This window comes from Cnephaeus nilssonii (genome assembly GCF_951640355.1).
Source record: "Cnephaeus nilssonii genome assembly, chromosome: 5".
Taxonomy (NCBI): domain Eukaryota; kingdom Metazoa; phylum Chordata; class Mammalia; order Chiroptera; family Vespertilionidae; genus Cnephaeus; species Cnephaeus nilssonii.
In genome coordinates, this window is record NC_137076.1 from 58,924,415 (window position 1) to 58,947,614 (window position 23,200).

The 23,200-nt window shown below is 37.8% G+C and overlaps 1 protein-coding gene across 5 annotated transcripts in view; it reads left to right on the plus strand.

The window, feature by feature from the left end:
• INPP4B (inositol polyphosphate-4-phosphatase type II B) overlaps positions 1-23,200 on the plus strand; it is a 564,192-nt gene that overhangs the window by 421,544 nt on the left and 119,448 nt on the right. For all 5 annotated transcript variants that reach the window (XM_079772160.1, XM_079772161.1, XM_079772164.1 and 2 more), the window contains 3 exons: positions 11,634-11,764; positions 12,137-12,241; positions 20,568-20,676. In XM_079772160.1, the coding sequence (XP_079628286.1) occupies positions 11,634-11,764; positions 12,137-12,241; positions 20,568-20,676 (345 nt within the window). The remainder of the gene's footprint in view (positions 1-11,633; positions 11,765-12,136; positions 12,242-20,567; positions 20,677-23,200) is intronic.

Below are 23,200 nucleotides of genomic sequence, written 5' to 3' on the forward strand. Positions count from 1 at the left end.
TAAAGGCAAACACTTTTGGTGAATACTATATTTAATATTTTATAAAATGTAGATTCTGAAGATTCGCTAGGCACTGTGAATATTTCTATATTTTATTTTTTCAGAGTTATATTTTAGAATTCTGATAAGTGTGTCTACATAGTTATACATCCATCTATTTCTTGAGTATAGTATATTCTTATCAAAGAAAAGTCAGTCAATAAGGTATTTTAAAATCCCAGATTGAAAACCTAGTTGCTATATAGAAATACAAGTTTCAGAGACATGTTCTACATGTTTACTTAAATGGTATCATATGCCATTAACTTGGTTTTCTAAGCACTATATCTAGTTTTAGGGAAATGCAGAAGATATTTAACTGTCTGACTTTATACCTTACATTAAAGCATTCTGTGACCATCATTAAAAAAGGGTTCATATTATTTCAAACTAACAACACTATATAAATGCCTTTTTAAACAATGATAAAAGTATATATTAAGAATTATAAACTACAACAAGATATACCCAGATAAATTCTATTTCAAAAACATCCTCACTATACCAAAAGATATACAGAAGGATTTTGCAACACAGTGGCCCGGCCTGTCCATACAACATGGTTTGACATTCTAAAATATAATTTATGTTGTTTTCTTCAAAATGTATCTATCACTAGACAAGATTTCCCCTTCCCATGGGCTACAAGGCAAGCGGGACCTCTGTCTATCTACTTCTCTAGCCTCATCTTCTGCACTGTGCATCTTGGCATGGGTGAAACCTATGCCTTTTACAATGTCTACCAGCATTTGCATACTTGGAAGAAATAAAGGCACACTGAAAATCTTTTTTTTTTTTTTTTTTTTTACATACAGATGCATTTTTATTTGACTTTTTTTTTAACAGTTCATGTTTCATTCCTGTTAGTGAGCATGGTTTTGCCCATATTGAAAATGGATGCTCGAGCTGTCAGCCTTCTCACCTCTATCCTCATCCCAGATAATGATGTTTGTGGAATTAGTCTTTTATTGAACCTTAAAAGATTCTTCTACTTTCCCTGACTAGAAAGTACATAAAAAATGGGCTGAGAATAAATATTATCACCCAATACTGACCTAGACCACTTTAGTCTCTTAGGCAAAATCTTTACAAAAATCTAAAAGTATTTTTGTATCTTCTGTATTTATCTCATGTGTAATAGGATTAATAAAAACATTTTCATTATGACATTTTAAATTCAATGCCCCATAGATCTAACCCACCTGCCAATGTTATATGAAAATTATTTTGGTTATAATTGGAATATTTATCTCTCCTCAGCAGAGAAGAATCTCTGAGTTATTTATGATTTGTATTTTGATGTGTATAATGAATACATATATTATATATTTAATATGTATTTTATAGAATTTTATGTTTTCATTTTCATTAGCTTCTACTTCTTTGATTTTTTTTACCATTCTGATACTTGATAATTTACAGCTGTTCAAGAAACTTCCTTTTATCTCCAATAATCAGAATTTTTGTGATGTTTCTTGATGGGAGTATTTTTTATTTATTTTGTCTGGCACTTGGATAGTCTGAGAACTAAAGGAGAATGAAATCAATGTTAGAAGATGACCATAATCAAGAGAGATATGTGAGAGAGACCCTCCAGTGCATGGCCAACACTCTCACCACTTAACCACACCAGCCAGGGCTCATGGGTGTTTTTATAGTGTTGCATCTCTTCCAGTTTGTTTCTCTTTGTGTTCCTTTCTCTGTCTTCTTGCATGTTCTCTTAGAGAAAAAATCTCAAGTCCTATAGATCCAAAAAGGATGCATAAAAATATCCCATTGGGACTCCACTGTTGATTCACACCTGATTAGTATTATTTCTTCTGTTCATCTTTTCCATGAACAGAATGTTGATGCTCAGTTGGAATACTGTATGGTATGTTATTGCCCTCCCAACTCCTAGTATTGAAGGCAGATGTTGTGTGCCATTAGGTTCATTGTTACGGATTCTTGGGACCATTTAATGAGAGGTCCTGTAGAGTGCTTAGCATCACCAAGCTGGCAATAGTAATATGTGTTTGATTTTGCTGTTTGGCTATTGCAGTATACCCACAGAAACATAAAAGGCAAAACTCATGCAGAAACATTTTTGTCTATTGTGCCAGGATTCTTTATTTTAAATGAAATGAGTAGGGGAGAGTGAGTTGTAATGATGAAAGCACAGGATTGGAATCATCATTGATCTGAGTTCAAAACCTACATCTGCCATTTGATATATACTGATAATATATATATTTTTCTCATTATATAATCTCTCCATTTCTAGATTTTTTTTTACTTCTTAGGTAATAACATTATTATTTGTCTACGGGACTACTATAGTAATTAAATGAGCAATCAGAAGACTCTAACACTTACAACTATAGAGTTTTAGTCTTGGTGTGTGTGTGTGTGTGTGTGTGTGTGTGTGTGTGTGTGTGTCTGTCTGTCTGTCTGTCTGTCTGTCTGTAAGTGCAGCTCTGGGTTTGGAACTTGGCTCCCCAACTCCACTTCATAGCTATGTGACATGGCAAACTTATCTGACCGCTTTAATTTTCAATTTTCTCTATTGTAAAGAAGGAGTTAAAAAATAAATGTGCATGGTTATTGTGAACTATTGATGAAAACCCATGGTGCATACATACATAGGCCTTTTATATGTGGAAACCACTTATACCATTTTTGTAAAGAATCATGTACACAGCAGACACGCAATATATCTAAACCGTTACTGTTGTTCTTCATCTTAGCTGACAGTTAATAGTGTTTCATACAAAAGGGTCTGTAATTTATTTCACTCTCCTTTAGCTTACTAACCGAGCACACCTCGTAAGTATGTTCACTGTACAGTGCCACAGACTCCAAGTGGGCAGAAAAGCAGGCTGGGTGTATCCTTTCCCACAAAGCTGATGCTTGTAGCTGGGACAGATGTTTTGGAATGAAAGGCTTCTGATTAGTTAGAGCCTTCTGGGCCACAGAGAAAAAAGAACTTGTCGATTTTGTTGTTGTTGAATGAATAGAAAATAAATAAGAATTTTTTTCTGTTGTTTGATCTTCCAGCAGTTATGGTAGCCAAGGCTGTAAGTGCACACTTGAGCCAAATATTTGAACCAGCGCTCTGTGGACCTGGGTGGAAGTTACATTCAGATGAGTCCCTCAGGTGGAAGATTCCAGTCTTGTCCTCCTAAGATAGGGTTACTATTTTAGAAGAAACCATACTCACCAGGAATTAAAATGGAAAAGAGAACAAGATTTGCTATCACAAGGCCTGAGTATAAGTCTTGATTCTGCCACTTTGTAGCAATATAGCATTAAACAGGTCACTTCACTTCTCAGTTACATCCTTCTCATTTGTCTAAACTCTAAAGCAATGTTGTTCAATGGAACTTTCCATGATGGAATAGTTCTAAACTGCACTGTGTAATATGATAGCTGTGAGGGTATTGAGCACTTGAAATGTGCCTAGGGCAACCTAATGTTTAACTTTTATTCATCCAGCTCTGGAACAGTTATCTCACAGGATTTTTTTGAAAATAAAAAGGAGATAAATTCTGTACCTGAAAAGGCTTATGGTGTCCACCAAAAGGCCCTACCACCAAGTATTTTGTGGGGCCTCCTGAATTCCATCCACTTAAGAAACTTAAGTGGGTCATATCTGCACTCCAGACCCAAGGGCGGGAGTAGGAAGGGAAACTGCCCAGAAATGCTTGCAATTTCTAAAATCATGGGCAGTAATAATGAAAAGAGAACGAGCATTCTAGCACTCTTCCTTCCTTGACCAGCTTTCCTGTGCAGTGGGTAATTGTCATGGCTGCCCACAATGAAAAGGCACATATTAATATATGTGGAATTATGAGAAACTTCATTGATGTGCCACCATTTTAAACATAAGTGGAACACTGAGCTTTATAAGATTAAAAAAATAAATGTTGTCCATGTTTGATAACTTTAAAACAAACTTCAAAGGATAAAAAAAGACTTTATTTATAAGTAAATACCCAATCACCTTTATCAGGGACAGCAAATAGACTCTTAAGATAGAATAAGACATACTTTTTATTCCTAATTTTTTAATGCAGTTACCTAAAATTAAATGACAGAATTTAGCTGTTTATCAAATACAAACAGATTCTGTGATTACAACTTAATCCTGTAGTTATTATGCTCCAATTCTTAGTCTTTGCTTATAACTTGAAACCTCCTTGAGTCTACAAATCCACTTACATAGTACAACATGCACTTATTTTAATGTCAAGTGAAAATCAGTGAATGACCATTCTAGTCGATTTTCAGTGAAATAGTGGCTTATGGATTGCAACATTAACAACATTGTCATTTACAAAAAGGCTTTAAAGAGGAAGGAAGGAAGGAAGGAAGGAAGGAAGGAAGGAAGGAAGGAAGGAAGGAAGGAAGGAAGGGAGGGAGGGAGGGAGGGAGGGAGGGAGGGAGGGAGGGAGGGAGGGAGGGAGGGAGGGAGGAAGGGAGGGAGGGAGGGAGGAAGGAAGGAAGGAAGGAAAAAAGGCAGTGATTTGTATATGCAGTTTTTATTCCTGTCTGGGTTAAAGCACAGTTTGAATTGTGGGTTGAAAACACTCTGAAACCTGACATCGAGTTGAACTTCGTTCGGTTTTATGGTATCACCCAACCACTTTATGAAATTGAAGTCACCACTGGTCATTTATGTAGTCTATTCTTCTTTGGAAAATTTAGTATTTAATTCTTTTTCTTAATGAGTACATTTTTTATGACTTCTTTTGGGTTTGAGTTAAGGTCTAATTTTGCATAATAATGAAAGCAGTTGACCATTAAACTTTCCATCCATCTATACCCACATGTAGTTTTAGACTCTGATAGTTATAAAAGGTTCTATTTTTATTCTAAAAATGGTATTGTACAGTTTATTGGGGGAAAATATTTCTATTTACCTAGGTAATAATTTCAAATGACATTTTAATGTCTTTTTTACTGGGTCATATCCTTTGGTATATAAATTTTTATTTGGTCTTAAAATTCTTATAAATGAATTAATTATCATTTCCAGGCACTCTTTATTAAAGTAACTACTTTTCATAATTTTGAATTTATATGCCTAAGTTTTTAATGTTTATCATTCTAGACTCAGACTTCTAATAAAATAGGGGGCTCACATGTGGAGCTTTGACCTCAGAACTAGAGAGATTTCTTGTGTAATTCTCTTAGAAAAGCTAAGCATCTCTATACGCATTTTTTGTCTGAAGAAGTTAACAGAGTTTTTGTAAAATGTTGTGGGAGGGATAAAAAGCCATGAAGGAGCCCAAACTATCTTCCAGATGTTTTTATCTCAGCTTACCTTCTAACTTATTTTGCACCAAGCAGAGAGAAATCTTTGTGATAGAATCCCTATATAATTAGTATGTTGGTAAAGGTTCTCCACAGAAACACAACCATAAAATGTGTGTGTGTGTGTGTGTGTGTGTGTGTGTGTGTGTGTAAAGTATGATAGCTTGACAAGTTCAAAGATCTTCAAGGTAAGTTGGCAAGCTGGGGTCTCAGGAGAGGCTATACTTATTCCTAGTTCAAAGACCAGCAGGCTTGAGACCCAGGAAAAGCCAATGTTTCAATTCATGTCCAAAGGCTGGAAAACAACAACAACAACAACAAAAAGCACAGTATCCAAGTTCAAAGTCAGTATGGCAGGAAGAATCCTCTATTACCCCAGGAGGGTCAGCCCTTTTTGCTCTATTCAGGCTTTCAGGTGATTGGATGAGGCCCACCCAAAGTAGGAAGATCAATCTGCTTTACTCAGCCTAACAATTCAAATATTAATCTGTTCTGGAAACTTCCTCCTAGACACCTACAATAACATTTAACCCAATCTCTGGACACCTTGTGATCCAGTCAAGTTGACACATAATATCAACCATCATAGGAAGAAATTGCATATGAAGATGTATTTTCTAATCTTTGTGTATTCCTAAGGAAGACTTCACCAATACAGATCTAGATCATGCAAGGTTAGAGGATTTAGTAGTACCTCGTTTATTTTTCAGATCTCTCCATTTTAACTAGGGGAGAAATCAGCATCCTACTTTATATTTTGTCAAATTCAGGAAAAACTAAGAATAACCTGTAAGCAAACCTTTCATTTGCTCAATCAACAAACCTCAGTCAAACAGAACTGTGGTAGGACAAAAAGACGAGTGAGACAAGTCTCTGCCACTCGCAGGCTCAGCATGTTTTCCCCATGTTGAAATTCCCTCCTTGTTTAGGCTTTCAAATGTTGTTTTAAATAGAAGCTTTAACTAAAGGCTGAACTTGCTTTTATTTTTTTATGTTTTAATTTTGTAATTTATTTTTTTAGCAACAGAGACACCCTCCCCCCTCCAAACAAACTATACACAAAATTCCCATGTAAATCAAAGAGATCCACTTGCAGCTGATGGTTCTAGTGGGTGGTTGAGTGAGGAAACAGGCCTGATGCCTGTCCACTTACTTGGCTTCCCTTTTGTTCAACATCCTCCCTTTGGCCCTCTGCCAAAACACTCCCAGGGGTATAAAAAATAAAGTTTTAAACAATTTATCTATTTAATATTCTTGCCATGCTTTATGCATTATGTATAAAAAACTTTACAGCAGCTTTGGATATTTATTTTCCAGTTCCCCTATGCCTCATTTTGTGTTCAATTATTTATCTTCATTCTTCATAGGGTTGTTTTTTTAATTTCATTTTTCCTTTATGTTATTCAATTGTATGTGTTTAAAACATTATATATATTATTATTAAAACACTAGAGGCCCAGTGCACAAAATTCGTGCATGGAGGGGGGTTGTCCCTCAGCCCAGTCTGTACCCTCTCCAATATGGGACCCCTTGAGGGATGTCCGACTGCCCGTTTAGGCCCGATCCCACCGGGATCGGGCCTAAACGGGCAGTCGGACATCCCTCTCACAATCCAGGACTGCTGGCTCCCAACTGCTTGCCTGCCTGCCTTCCTGATTGCCCCTAACCGCTTCTGCCTGCCAGCCTGATCACCCCCTAACCACTCTGCTGCCAGCCTGTTTACCCCCAACTTCCCTCCTCTGCCGGCCTGGTCAACCCTAACTGCCCTCTCCTGCAGGGTTGATCACCTCCAACTGCCCTCCCTTGCAGGCTTGGTCCCTCTCAACTGCCCTCCCTTGCAGGCCGGGTGCCTCCAATCTGCCCTCTCCTGCTGGCCATCTTGTGGTGGCCATCTTGTGTCCACATGGGGGCAGGATCTTTGACCACATGGGGGCAGCTATATTGTGTGTTGCAGTGATAATCAATCTGCATAGTACTCTTTTATTAGATAGGATAGAGGCCTGGTACAGGGGTTGGGGGCCAGCTGGTTTGCCCTGAAGGGCGTCCCGGATCAGGTGCGGGTTCCCTTGGGGTGTGGGGCGGCCTGAGCAAGGGGCCTGTGGTGCTTTGCAGGCCAGCCATGCCCCCTGGCAACCCAAGCAGAGGCCCTGGTATCTGGAATTTATTTTCCTTCTACAATTGAAACTTTGTAGCCTGGAGCGGAGCCAAGCCTGGGGCTCCTTCCGAGGCCAGAAGCCATTTGTGTTGGGGTTATAATTGAAACTTTGTTGCCTTAAGCAGGTGGGCCCGGCCAGGGTGTGCGGAAAGCTTTGCTTCCCCTGTTACCGGCGGCAACCCTGGCCTGCTCTCTCAAGCTCCATTCTGCCGCCATTTGTTTGAATTTGTTTACCTTCTATAATTGAAACTTTGTAGCTTGAGTGGAGGCTTAGGCCTGGCAAGGGCAGGCGGAAAGCTTGGCTTCCTCTGTTACCTAGGAAACCTTGCTCTCTGTGGCTGTAGCCATCTTGGTTTGGGTTAATTTGCATACTCGCTCTGATTGGATGGTGGGTGTGGCTTGTGGGTGTGTCGGGGGTATGGTCAATTTGCATATTTGTCTATTATTAGATAGGATTATATATAAAACATTATATATACAATTATTCAATTGTATGTGTTTAAAACATTTTATATATATATATAGTAGTGTGTTTCATTTTATGGAAAGTTCAGAGAATCTTAGTGACATCCAATAACTTGCTATTTTACTGAAGAAGAGAAGCATATATTTTGAAATATTTAAACAAGGTAAGACAAAACAAACCATCTAGATAAAAAGTGTGCCTTTTCCTACAACCTTGGACTTTTCCAGTTAGAATTCTGGTTCTTGGGCTATGGGTTTTGGTGGTTCTGTCAGGGAACCAATTCATAATCCCTCTTAACTAGAAGTTATGATTGATTCCACATGTGATCTGGTTACCACACATTCCTCATTACAATGGTCCAGCAAAGACAGGAAGAGATACAATTCTTATCATCATAAGGAAAGAGGGGCTGCTGTTTCACAACCTGAGAAAAAAAAAATGTCTGGAACTCAGAGATGCCCCATGCTCAGATATGAGTGGGCAATTGCAGCAACCAGGATTCTATATGAGCAAGACAACTGAGGGCCTAATCTCTTTTGATTAAGGTCTGAGATACCTCACAAGGCAGCAACCCAGACCAGCTAAAGTGCCAGTGAAATATGAAGAAAATCTGGAATGAATGGTAGAGGAGATTGGTGATTAATATTATTAATTAGGCCCTAAGGATCAGCGAGTATTAGATATTTTAGCTTGGTTTATTGCCTCTCCTTAAATCTTGGGAATAGCAACTAGTGACTTTGAAGAATTGTACTTGAACTTCTCTCTTTTGGGAGATATGAGGAATGTTGTGTTATATGCTCTCTGGATATCAGAAAATGATGCAAGTGCATTGGAGTTGTGCAAGGTGGTGCCCAGTTTATATGCTTTCCTATGCTGGCTCAACCCTAATATGTCTTCACTTTTTGACCACTTATTCAATGGAGATCCCCATATATTGTTACCATTGTCACTTAATTTCCTAACTCCATCAGCTGTATCAGCCTCCCTGAAGATTACGACCAGGCATTAGCATGCCTCCAATGGCATCTACATGGAAAGATCCAGAGTGGCTCTGGCACCTGTGTCATATCAGACCAGAACCAGGAAAATTCTGTCTCCACCGGGATATTGCTTCCCCAGTGGCTACCCAAAGGAGATAGATTACACAACCAGAGTACAAAGGAGTTAATATCCCACAGGCTGAATCTTTACCAGTGAAATTTAGAAGGTAAGGAAGTGGCATATAAATGTCTCTTCCCCCATCTAACAAGCTGTTCCAAGGTGCGAAGATTCCATATGACTTCTCTAGAGTTGTTGCACATGACCTAGCAACTGGTCTTGTTTTCTTGTGAAGTTCTGCCCAGCTCAGGAACATACCACTGTATGTCTGCTTCTTTTTTCCTGCAACACTTTTCTTCTTACCCGCCTCATGCTTACCTGGGGTTGGATCTCACTATTAAACTCCAAAGTTTTTGTTCACTAGGTAACAAATTAAAATATAATAGAAACAATCCCTATCCTTCCTGATAGAAAAGTTTTCTGATTTTGGTACACCTAATTATCTTCTATTTTTATTTATATTAATGTATGAATCTAATGAATTACTTTAATTCTTTTAAACTTATAGCTACTTTCTTTCTTTGCCTCACTTTATTTTACAACTTGTTCATTACTCCACTCTGTTTATGATACCTTTTTCTGTAGTTCCCTCATATTTGACTGTTTTTAATGCAAAGGTACCTTATGTTGGTTATATGTCTCTTTCAGAATGTATACCTTTGCAATGCCATTTCTTAGAACAAAAATGCTGTGAATGCCAGATTTCTCTATGTATTCCTGTGTATAAATTTTGACATAGTGGAAGAGTGTAGTAAAATTTAAACAAAACTTTATGGACTAATCCCAGCATGTTTTAAGTCATTCCCCACAGATCACTAAACTTTTCTGACTACACTTTTCCAGACTTCTCTTAGGCAAGGAGGTGTATGCCATCTCAGGATCTCACACCATAGTAAGGATCTTTGCTATCTCCCTATCTCTCTAATCACCTCCTTTTAATTATTATTTCTGATAATGATTCAGAAGCAACATAAATTTTAAACCTACTGGTATTAAACATCTATTATTATTAAGCAGAAATAAGTAACTGATATTTCTATCATAAGTGTATATTGGAACTACAGCCTAAAAGCTTACAAATTAAATTGATATATTATACTACCTATCGTCCTTCGATTTGACCTAATTGCCCAGGTTTTTCTAAACTTGGATATCTCCAGTTTGGGGGATTATTTGTTTGCTTTGGTGGTGGTTGTTGCTTGTCTTGAATTTAAATACCCTGGTATTTGCTTATACACAGAGAACTTGACTCCCCAATTCTTCAGCCTTCCCTCCGACTCCATCTTTGGTCATGAACTTTCTTTACTCTCACTGTCTATTGATTAATCACTTCTTCTCCCACAAATATTGTGTGATGACAGCTAAACTGTGGATCAGTTGAGAATGAGATGATTGTTCAAAAATTATAAAGACCTCAAATGAAAGATATAGCAAAATACATTGCATCCCCACTGAAACAAAACAAAGGCAGCTACAAACATTTGGAACCAAGTCACATTTTTGCACACCATCCATTACTCTTGCATTTAACAGGATGTTAAAGATTCTACATCTTCTGAATTTATTAGCTTGGTATTTAGCATGTTTCACAGCCAAAATAGCAAAGAAGGTTCATTATTGCTGGTTAAATTAGCTTCATGAAAATGTTGTTGGTAAAAGGTTACAGAAATGAATAAGAGATTTAACCAAGCAGCATATTAAAACCATTTATCATTATAATTTGAAAAGGCATTCTGATTATTTAAATTAACTTGGATAAAGGGTAGAGAATTAGATAAAAGTTAATAATTAAAACCTAAGTGGCATGATTAGCTTTTCCTTTTGATAAAGAAGGGGCAAAACATATGTAACATTTACTTAAATTGGCCTCATGGGAGAAACTGAGACCAATAAAATCATACCTGAACATACTATTTATTGGCTTTAAAAAATTATATCTCTATTATATATAAATTAGATCACCAGAATAGCTTATGTTTCCTTCAGGCATAGTCTGATTATGCTTCTCACTTTATTTCATGTTGGATGGTCAAAGCCTAGAACTTAGCATTTTTCTGTTGAGGTTTTTTAACTGAATGGCCTCTATGTATATTAGATAGACTTTGCCATCTTTGTGAAAAATATTTTAAATATATATTTTTATTGATTTCAGAGAGGAAGAGAGAGGGAGATAGAAACATCAATGATAAAAGAGAATCATTGATCGGCTGCCTCTTGCAACCCCTCTCACTCCCGCCCCCAGCACTGGGGATTGAGCCCACAACCAGAGGATTTGTCCTTGTAGGGAATTGAACCATGATTTTCTGGTTCATAGGTCGACACTCAACCGGCCAGGCTTTGTGAAATTTTTGTCAGTGAATTTAACCTGTACTTTTTTCTCTTTGATATGTTTAATGTTTGTGTGACCTAAATTATTCATGTCTTTCTTTGTGTTAAAATGATTATTTCCCCCTAAAAAGCACATAGAGCTTTCCCAAAAGGAATGGCAAATCAATTTTTTATTGGTTTAACAACCCTAATTAAGCAGTTTGTGTCTATGGACTTACATAAAAATGTTGTCCTCTTTCCCATTCTTAACAGGAACCAGGAGCTAAAAGAACTTGGTGAACTCTCTCCTCATTGGGACAATCTACGGAAAAATGTCCTTACTCACTGTGATCAAATGGTGAATATGTACCAAGACATTCTGACGGAACTCAGCAAGGAAACAGGTGTGGAACAATAACTCTACATATTCAACCTGTGCTGCATTTCATATATGTTATATGAAAACAATAATAAACATTATTATGGATATAGAAGAGCCAATATTTTTTAAAGCATCTTATAATTCTAACGCTTCCATATTGGCGTGAAAAATAACAAAGAAAAAGTGCACTATTTTACCTCATGGTATTATTCTAATGGTAATTGAGAGTTTTAAAAAAAATTAAATATCTGAGGAGAAAAGCAAATCATACAGTTATATTTTCTTCCTGAAGTTTTTGTAACAGTTCTTTATGTCAAATTTATTTTTCAGCAAATGTACACACACACGTCCTCATTATTTACTTACTAGTAATATTAAATTTCTTTCCACCTAGGGTCCTCTTTCAAATCAAGCAGCAGCAAAGGAGAGAAAACATTAGAATTTGTTCCAATAAATCTACACCTGCAGAGGATGCACGTACACAGCCCTCACCTGAAAGGTAGTGTATAGTATTCTTTTCAAAATAGGAAACTTGTGTTAGGGTGTTTCTTTTAAAATCTCCACTATTGGCAGACTTTACAATTTAAGCATTTATATGAAGATAGAGATGAAACAGTTGAAGCTGATAATAACCCTAAATACTATAAAAGGTGAGAAAATCAATCAGGAGCCGAAAACCAGGATTACAGGCTTTATTAGGGGAAAGAGACCTGCCGGGCTGTCTCGCAAGGGAAGAACACCAACACGTGCAGAGGTGAACACGCCTTTTGAGGGAAGGAATGGGAAGGAATGGGGGCTTAGTGTACTCGGCATGTGCTGATTGGTGGCTTAATGTATGGTCATATAGGAACAAGGGGTTAGGGTATTTGGCAGGTGTTGATTGGTGGTTCAATGTATAATCCATATAAGGTGCCTGGTTAGGTACTCAGGTATTTCCAGGCCACAGGTTAGGTCATACTCCGCCCACCAGTTGGGGGAAGGAAGGCTCTATCAAAAGGCACTATTATTTTTGTTGTTGCTATGTTTCTGAGTACTACTTTGTCAGTGCAGCACCTAAACTGAGTTGCAGGTGAATATGCAAAATGAATATTAGCTTCTTTAAGTAGTGTCAGTGACTCCTAATAGCTACCAATTATGCTACTCTTTGGATTGGAAAAAAAGAAAAAGGCAAGACAAGTCTTGTTCATCGTGTACTTACCTTGAGAAACCAAAGCCAAAAGTTGGACTCAAGCTGTTTCTCTTCTTGGTGGTGACCGTCCTTTTAACCAAGAATTTGGCAAATGAAAGAACTGAAATAAAATTTAGATGGATTGGCCCAAGACATTTAGGAACTTTTGATTACTGAGTGTCTGTCAGCGGTTTGAACATAACATATAATGGTTTTAAAAATCATCAAAACCAGAGTTTCAACAAATAATAAAGAAGCTAGAGTACTTAAATGCTATCTGACAACCAACGTGATTTTTTTTTCTAATGGCCGATATGAAGAGGCCTTTATGATATAGTAAAAAGTTTATATATTTTGGAGTGGAATGGAATAGAATTGCAGCTTCACCAGTTTTTATTAAGTTTGTTATTTACTCTTTCTAATCTGTGTTGTTCTCTTCCAAATGAAGTGAATTAGTGTATATAAAACACCTAGAATGAACGATAAGAGTTTCCGTGATATATGTGGCCTTTGTCATCACTGGAACAAAGTGGATTTGTCAGCTCTATCATGGCTGTTAAAGTGATCAGTAAAGAGACAATAAAATCTAAGGAGGTAGCCAGATGTAGAGGGAAGATGATTTAGAGAGGCAGAGGCATTTTGGAAACGTCATCACATGCAAGTACTTGATGATGGATAGGATGATGAAATGGGAGAGAAGGATGACCTGGGATGCAGCCGTGGGTGGATGATAGAAGTATCACCAGACCAGGTAGTTTGTCGTGGCCAAATCGATCAGAGCTTGTATTTAAATATGTATTCAAATATTTGGTGATGATCCTTAAAATACTTCCCCCAAACAAAGAGAAATTATTATCTAAGTGGCCTTGTACATCATCTTTATTTATTGAAAATGACAGAACCATTTACATTATGCTGTCTTTTGCCAAGATACTATTTGAAAAATAGACTAGAGTGAGCTAGATGAATGCAACGCCTTTAGTTTCTGTTTCTCCAATTTAACACGAAGAAACTAGAAACTAAAACAAAAGAAATTTAGAAAAGCAAATAAAATTTCTTCTAATTAGTTTGGTTTGGGAAATGTACCAGTGTCCTAGATCTGCCATAGCAAAGCACCATAAACTGGTTGGCTTAAACAACAGAATTTTATTGTCTCACTATCTTGAAGCCAGAAGTCCAAAATCAATGTGTTGGCAGAGCCAAGCTCCCTCTGGAACCTGTAGGGGAATCCTTTCTTGCCTCATCCTAACTCCTTTTTTTTTTTTTTCTGGCAATCTTTGGTTTCCTTTGATTTGCTGATGTATCACACTGATCTTCCATCTTCCACATGGTGTTCTCCTCTATGTCCTTCTCTGTGTCCAAATTTCCCCTTTAAGGACACCAGTCATATTAGATGAGGGCTCATCCTAAGAACCTGATTTCAACTTGATTAATCTGTAGAGACCCTATTTCCAAATAAGGTTGGTTTCTAAGATATCTTTCTTGTGGGCCACAATTTACCCATAAGAGGATACATGGAGGAAATTTTTATATGTGTTAATAAAATCAAGCAGTGGAGAGAAAAGCAAGATTTTGATGTTAGAACTAGGGTACAACTCATAAACTAGAGGATGTTTTACATAATAGTTTTCAGAAAGACTGGTTCCTCCCTTTAAAGAACTTAAGGAGAAAATGTAGGAAATAACAAGTTTTCCTACAGCCAAGAATTAATGTGAACGTACTGAAAACTATTGCATAATGTATTATATTATACTAGAGGACCGGTGCATGAAATTCGTGCCCGGGGGATGCGGGTGTCCCTCAGCCCAGCCTGCACCCTCTCCACCCTGCACCCTACTGGGATTGGGCCTAAACGGGCAGTCGGACATCCCTCTCACAATCCAGGGCAGCTGGTTCCCAACTGCTCACCTGCCTGCCTTTCTGATTGCCCCTAACTGCTTCTGCCTGCCAGACTGATCACCCCCTAACCACTCCCCTGCCAGCCTGATTGATGCCTAACTGCTCCCCTGCCAGCCTGTTTGCCCCTAACTGCCCTCCCCTGCAGGCCTGGTTGCCCCCAACTTCCCTCCCTTGCAGGCCTGGTCCCTCCCAACTGCCCTCCCCTCCCCTGCTGGCCTGATTGCCCACAACTGCCCTCCCCTGCAGGCCATCTTGTGGTGGCCATCTTGTGTCCACATGGGGGCAGCCATCTTGTGTGTTGGAGTGATGGTCAATTTGCATATTATTCTTTTATTAGATAGGATTAGTATATAAATTGCATGTGTAAAATATGTATAACATTAAATATTTGTTTTAAAATATTTATTTTTTATAAGTTTAAAAGTTATTTGAAGTTGGACTTCAAATAAAGTAGGGGCTTTATAGACTAGATCACCAACTATATGTTACAGTAGAAGTTGAAAATGACTGAATTTTTAGGGACTTACAGTTTTTTTGAATGTAATCAAGTTAATAACCACTCTGAGCTTTGCTTTACTTATTTGCAAAATAAAAATTAAAAGTTGTAGATGGTAGTCAATCAAATTTCCTATTTACTTATGTAACATGTATTTAGCAGATTTTGAATTGCAGTTAAATTTATTTAAGATCCATGGTTACTGATTTAAATGTATAGCTGAATTACAGACAACATTTTGTAAGGTAATGATGCAAGTAAGATTGGCCAAGCCTTGGTATTTCACTGTTGAGTTATTGAATGTAGACTACATTCATTTTCCTTCTTACCATTAGTAAATTGCATCTATTCACATTTGATTAATATGCCTGCTATATTTGGAGAGGAAGCTTTACAAACAATAGCAGGCAGATTTACCAAATCTGAGGCTAATGTCTAGTTCTTGAAACAAGTAACTGAGCAGAACTAATGATGTCATGTCTCATACTGACAAGTGAAATAACCTCCATTTAACTTCTGGTGCCCCCAGACCCATTAAGTTAAATTTTCATCTTTACTCATTATTGAAATTAAATGCAGTAGAGTACCCACCACAATAGAGATCTTACAGAGCAGTGACAATAATAACAAAAAAATACCCTGAAATTAAGAATACCATTTTCCACTCTGATATATCTCAGTAAATTTTATTTTATTGGAAAATCAGTTGTGACTAGTATAACATCCAGATTCTTGTGATATTGTAATATTATATGTTTAAGTTATTGCACATAATATATATATGATACTAGAGGCCCAGTGCACGAATTTGTGTACATTGAAAGGAAATTAATTAGAAGAAATATTTTAGAGGCCGAGGAGGGACCACAGGAAGTTGGCTCCAGGGAGTATCCGGCCCATATCTCCCAGTCCTCATTGGGGCCTATCAGGGCCAGCCGGCCAGGAAGGGACCACAGGAGGGCTCCAGGGCGTGTCCAGCTTGTCTCGCCCAGTCCCAATTGGCTGGACCCCAGCAGAAAACTAACCTACCAGTTGGAGCATCTGCCCCCTGGTGGTCAGTGCATGTTATAGCAACTGATCAAACAGTGGACCGAAAGGTCAGACACTTAGCATATTAGCCTTTTATATATATAGATTATATTATAGAACATAGCAAAGAGAAAGAAAGAGAGAGAGAGAGAGAAGGAAAGAAAGATAGAAAGAAAAAGAGAAAGAAAGAAAAGGGAGGATGGGAAAAAAGGAAGGGTGGAAGAAAGAAAAAGGAAAGGGAAAAAATAGTAAAAGAAAGAACCTATACCAGTGATGGGCAACCTTTTGAGCTTGGTGTGTCAAACTTCACCAAAAAACTGAGCATAACTCGGGTAGTGTGTCACTTTGAGGAAAAAACATTATTTCGCAAATGTTTCATCCTCGGCATGCGGCTGCCTCAGCGGCCACGTGTCATCAGAAATGGCTACTCGTGTCAGTGTCATAGGTTCGCCATCACTGACCTATGCTATATGATATCATAAAGCTGTAGTTGGAGTTAGGTACAATGTCACCCACATTTCTGTGTAACTATGGATGAATCAGTTGACCTCTTCACTTTTTAGACTTCCAATCTCTACACCGAAGGCTGGAACAAATAAGAGGAGCTGTTCAGAGCTCCCTGATTTCTGCATTTCAAGAGTTTGGATGTATCACCTCATCAATGAAGCATAATTACCTTTAGATATGTTTCATGATGATGCCAAATTTCTTGGACTACTTTGAAACAGATTTTCCTCAAAAATCCTTGTGGTCTTGTGAATCATGTCAAAGTCATTTGTGGGCCATTTTGAAGTCAGGGATTATGCTTAAATTGTTCCTTGAAATGAGATCAGCATGTCTACATTTTTTATTAGCACTATTTTTATAGTTGTAGGAATTTTAAAGAGATCTTCTGGGGAAAATAGACTTATTATCTCATTTCTATTATTAAATGGCTTTTAAAAGGCTATGAAGCAGCCCTATTATTAAATTTCAAATCAACCTAGTGTCTTTAACTTGATGAAATGCAACTTGAATTTCACTTTCCTATTATAATGTATACTATACCATTTTCACAAAGCCAAGGACATTTTTTGAGGTATAAAAATATCAGTGGAAGAAATACACATTATATTTTATAAGAAAGGAAAAAGGACCTTCAACTCTTTTTGCTTAAATTTTCTGTAAAATAAAATGCTCACCTACATTTTTGTAGTTGTCTCTTAGTACAAAAATTCAGAAAGCTTTTATTACATACACTTAAGGGCTATTTATGTCACAAAATTACCTAATTTAAAGAGCAGGATAAAATGGGTAAGTTTTTAAAATGATACAAATATTACTGATCAGATTGTTATCTTAGAATTTTATTTTTATTGCCTTTTTTTATATCTGTTCTCCCTTAAAGGAAATCCATCAATTGAAGTTAATTCTAACTAAATTCAAAGGAGTGCATCTGCTCTGGCCAAGAATGAACATGGTACTTTAAGTGTATATCATTCTTCATTAACTAAACCGAGACCAGGAAGTAAATCCCATGGTGTACTTAGATCTGCCTACTATTTTTGTAGTAATTAATGGCAAGTGAAATTCAAGGATGAAGTAGCCAAAATAGATAACTGTTTCCATATCAAATAGTTATCAAATAGCAATTGCAAAATATTAAGACTTCCTGAAGCCTTGTATTGAGTTATAGAAGTACCTTACATATTTTGGAGATTAACTCCTCATCAGATATATGATTTGCAAATATTTTCTCTTGTTCTCCTGTTCTCTATGTTGCTTTTTTACATTATTGAAAATTTTTTTAACCCTCACCCAAGGATATATTTTTGTTTTCACTACTGAGAGAGAGAGAGAGAGAGAGAGAGAGAGAGAGAGAGAGAGAGAGATATGAGACAGAAACATTGATCTGTTGCCTCCCATACATGCCTCTACTGGTGATCAAACCCTTAACCTAGATATGTGCCCTGACTCAGATTTGAACACTCAACCTTTTGGGGTACTAGATGACACTCCAACCAACTGAGCCGCCTGGTCAGGGCCAGCAGAAGTTTTTTAGTTTGATGTGGTCCCACTTGTTTATTTTTGTTTTTGTTACTTGTGCTTTTAGTGTAATATCTATGAAATAATTTTACAGACCAATATTATGAAATGTCCCTAAGTTTTTTTCTAGTAGTGTTATGATTTTAGTTCTCATGTTGAAGTCTTTAATCCTTTTGAGTTGATTTGTGTGCATGAAGGGTCTAATTTCCATCTTGATAATCATAAGCTCTCCTTGTTATTTTATTGAATGTGTTTCAGGGAGGGATATGTGGTTATCTTCTTCCCCTGGAGATATGTATATTCCAGATTTCAATTTTTTTTTTCTGGATAGTGTACTTAAACTTTTTATTCTTCAATTAAGAATAGCAATTCCCTATATAATCTAAAGACAAATTAGACAAACAATTCAGCCTTAAAATATTTGTTTGTTTATTGACAATTATTGAGCATCTACAACATGCATGCATTTGAATGTTCTCCTAATCTTTGAAATATATGAGAAGCATTAAAGCCTGTGTTTTGGGCAGAGTGTCTGAATGGCCACCAACACAGGAGAAGCTATCTGCACTGTGGATGCAGGGAGGCTAAGATTGAAGAGACCGTAATAATCCTGACATGAGCTGAGGAAGGTTAGAATTCAAATAAAGATAGTTCACAGTGATAAAAGAGAATAAAATTTGGGGAGCAGAGTTGTTGAAACTGATCGGATAAAATGATGAGGGAAAGAAAGCAACTGATCTTGAGAGCTTGAGAATTTTAGTCTGGAATGTTTAAAGGAATGTGTTGTCTATACTTGTCACAAGAAACCAAGGAGGTAGGGCAGGTTGAAAGACTTAGAACAAGTTCAGTTTAATAGCTGGCTGACATTCAGAGATGTTCCTAAGGCTGTTAGGAATAGGATTATTTAGTGGGGTGAGCTCATGGCTGTTTAAGAAAGCTGTGACTCCTTTCCAGGAAGTAGAACAGATGCAGTTACAAAATTTATATATGGTCATGGGTACCTGGAACCCTTTTCTTAGGCCTGAGTTAACGTCCCCTAGGCAATTTTTTTTTTAATTACACAGAAGTCTAATATTCTGTTATTTTAAGGTAAGCTGACTTATACTTCATTGGTGACTTTTTAAAAGGGCAACAGATTATCACTCCAGCAATCTATTAAATGATTGTTCAGTATTTGCTTTATTGATGGGTTAGTTTGGGTTGTATTCAGTTCTTTTGTGACCTTGAGTTTTGAAGACATTTATTGTTAAGGAAGATATTACTGGTGCATTTAGATTGAACCACTTTGGAAAAGTTATGATGTTTACCTGAAGCTAATAAAATAATTTATGTTTTTCCCTGTAAATGAGATCTGAAAAACAGTCAATGTGTCAATACCAAAATCAACGTGAAAAGGATCTACTATGAAATTAGGTTTCTCAGATAAAATGAAGTTTAATAAGAGGGCATTCACTCTGTCTTCTTTCTGATGGGGATACTTTTCATTAGAATGTATGGCATGCTTTAAGGCCATAAACTTAATATGTATGAAGCCTGATGGCTTTCAAGATCAAGGGATTGAGTTTCAATTTAAATGTATGGTTATTTTGCTAAAAAAAAAAAAAAACCACACACACAAAAAATATCTTGCTGGAAAATAGATCAGGAGACATTTTGTGTATTCTTCTGTCACCTCAGGAAATTGCAAAAGCATGCATTAAAATTGTATAAGATTTAGTATACACAGGCAGAGACTACTCTAGATAGATTTTTTTTTTTAAAATGCACTTGGTACTGTTCTGGCCTTGAACCAAAATGCTTCTTTTCTCTGTAAATTTCGGTGGAAAGATTCATTATTGTTGAATTTCAATATGATTGCTAATTAAATGATGAAAAAGTCAATAAAATAAAATACACAAAAGACCAATTAGCATGTTATCTCAGTAAGTATACAGACGAATGAGAGAACATACTGTTCTACACAGTAGCGTATAATTAAGATGTAGTCATAAATCAAGGATATATTATAACTTGTATAGGTGCACAGGTGGCTTTTAGAAAGATAAATTGGCTCATCTCGCCCCCTTGAGATGCGAGTTCATAGTGATTCCTGCAAAATTAAACAGAATAATGTCTCAGACTTCCGACATTGTGTATGCTTCAGTGCAAACAGCAAGCTGGAGAGAAATGTTTGCGAAGTGTTCATCGCCTTGTCCATTCCTGTTCCAGATGCCCTCTATGATGTTATCACTGTGGGAGCCCCAGCTGCCCATTTTCAGGGATTTAAGAACGGTGGTCTTCGGAAACTACTCCACAGATTTGAAACGGAAAGAAGAAAGTAAGTGATGACAAGATGCATTAATGGTTATCTTCCCTTTGGAGAAGTTTACATACATATTTATAATAAAGAAACTTGGTCCATCACAATGAATAGTTCTTGTATTGCAACCTATTTAATAATTTAAATATGTTGAATTTCTAAAAAATACTTGAACAGAAATGAAATTAGGATAAATTAAATGCCTGAGTATGTTGCTTACTGAGTAGTGCTGTGCAGGCAGAAAATTTTTGTGGGAACAAAGCTACTAAAAAAAAGAGTATTCTAGTATCAACTATTGCATATTCAGTGGAATGATGTTCAGGTAGATATTTAGCTAAAAGCATCGTCTTATGTAATTGAAAAGCCAGACATTTAAAGGAGATCATGAGGCCTAATTTATGACTCTTACCCTATTGGTGATTTCCACTGTGGTCTGAGGCAAGGCATATGAACTGCCCTGCCATTTAATTATGCCATTTGAAAAAGAGACATCGGTACAGAACTCTTATCAGTGACATGATGAGATTAAAAGAGAAAACATTCATTTCTTAGAGAAAAGGCATGACATAAAACACAAAGTATTATTTCTATTATTTATAACTAGAGGCCCAGTGCATGGATTTGTGCACCAGTGGGGTCCCTCGGCCTGGCCTGTGGGGATTGGGCTGAAACCAGCTCTCTGACATCCCCCGAGGGGTCCCAGAGTTTATCTTATAATATCCTGTGACTATGACTGCACTTAAGTAAACCATAAAAAGTTTTATCCAGATGTGAATGAAAACTTTTCTTTTTAAGTAGTTACTCTTCTTAGATTAAAAACCCAAATTTTGAAAGTTAGGGGGAAATAGTATTCGGTTGTCATAGTTGGTTTAGTAGTAATATTAGAAAATCTACCTGAGTGGCAAAATCACCCTCTTTTTTAAAGTTTTATCACATTTATAACATATATAACACATGTATTATTAGGAGTCCAATGTTCAGGACAAAAGCATTAAAAATAACAGAAGAATTGAATAACTGATATACTACTATATAAATACTTGAGACCCAGTGCACAAATTAGGGTCCAGCCAGCTCGGCCTCAATGGGGGTGAATCCGGGCTGGGCCTGTCAGAAGGAGGAGACAGCAGGAGGTTAGCCAGCCAGCCCACCCTAATCGGGACCCAATCAGGGCCAGGCTGGCTGGGGGCAGGGGCTGTGGCAATTGACTTGGGGGCCCCACCCACAATTGAGGTGGAGGGGGCCGATTGGGGATGGGACCGGCCATGGGGAGGGGCTGTGAGCCATAGGCTGGCTGGCCCCACACCTGAATGGAGTGGGAGAGGCCGATCAGGGACCAATGGCCTGGGGGAGAGGCCATGGGTGGTTGGCTGGCCAGCCCTGCCCCTGATCTGAGTGGGGAGCCAATCAGAGGTGGAGCTGGCTGGGGGGAGGGGCCACGGGCCTATCCCGGTGGTGGGGGCCCATCTAGGGGAGGGTGGGCTGGGGGCAGAGGCCACAGGCAGTTGGCAGGCCGGCCCTGCCCCTGATCAGGGTGGGGGGGGCTGATCTGGGGTGGGGCCAGGTGAGGGAAGGGGCAGCAGGAGGTTGGCCGGCCAGCCTTACCCCCAGATCGGGCTGGTTTGCTGGCCACAGTGGGCATCATAATGACCAGTTGTTCCGGTGTTATGGTTGCTGGCTTTTTATATATATAGATATAAGCTAACGAGGCACATATATTTTTCTTTCTTGTTTTAAAGAAATTGACTTGGATACAATACCAGTACTATTAACTCAGCTATAGCCCTTACTGAGATTTTGCCAGGTATTTTTGTTTTGGGTGAGGAGAGTATATAGTTCTATGAAACTGTATCACAGGTGTCGATTAATCATCACAAAGAACTGTTCCATGACCACAAAGAAACTCATTCTGGTTATCCCTTCTGCTGCAGAAAATAGTTCTGTTGCCTTATGATTGTAACAGGGAGGGGAAGTCAGAGTTCCAGCCAGGGGCTCTGCGGGGAGAGGCGCCTCCTGTTTAATTCATGGGGGTTGGAAGTTGGTTCATTCACAGAACCTATGGGGAAAGGGATGCTGTCTCTTTACTAAAATGGGAATGGCAGTAGAATATAGGTTTCTGCCAATGGTTTCTCATGGACCCTGTCCCTCTGCTGTACCATCCTTCAAATAGGGAGAGACGCTGCTATTATGTGCTATACACCCCCAGAATAGGCAGGTGTATTTAAAAGTTTTATGTTTGTTGGGCTACCCTTTTACTAGTCCTTTGGTTTTTCTTGGTTTCTATATTTTACTGGGCATTTTGCTGCATTGAGGGCTTGTCTAACACCCAAGTTGGGATATATAGTAGGCAAGGAAAAAACCCCACATAGAATTCACTGTCATTGTCATATCATTCCCTAGATCGTGGGGCTCCCAGCCAATCTTCCTTCTTTGCTCTTAGAGTCTTCTGATAAATGACTTACATGCTGTGACTAGAGTATGTTTTGTGATTAGCAGGAGAAGGAAAATAGATTGTGTGTACTCCATCTTGTCTGGAACTGGG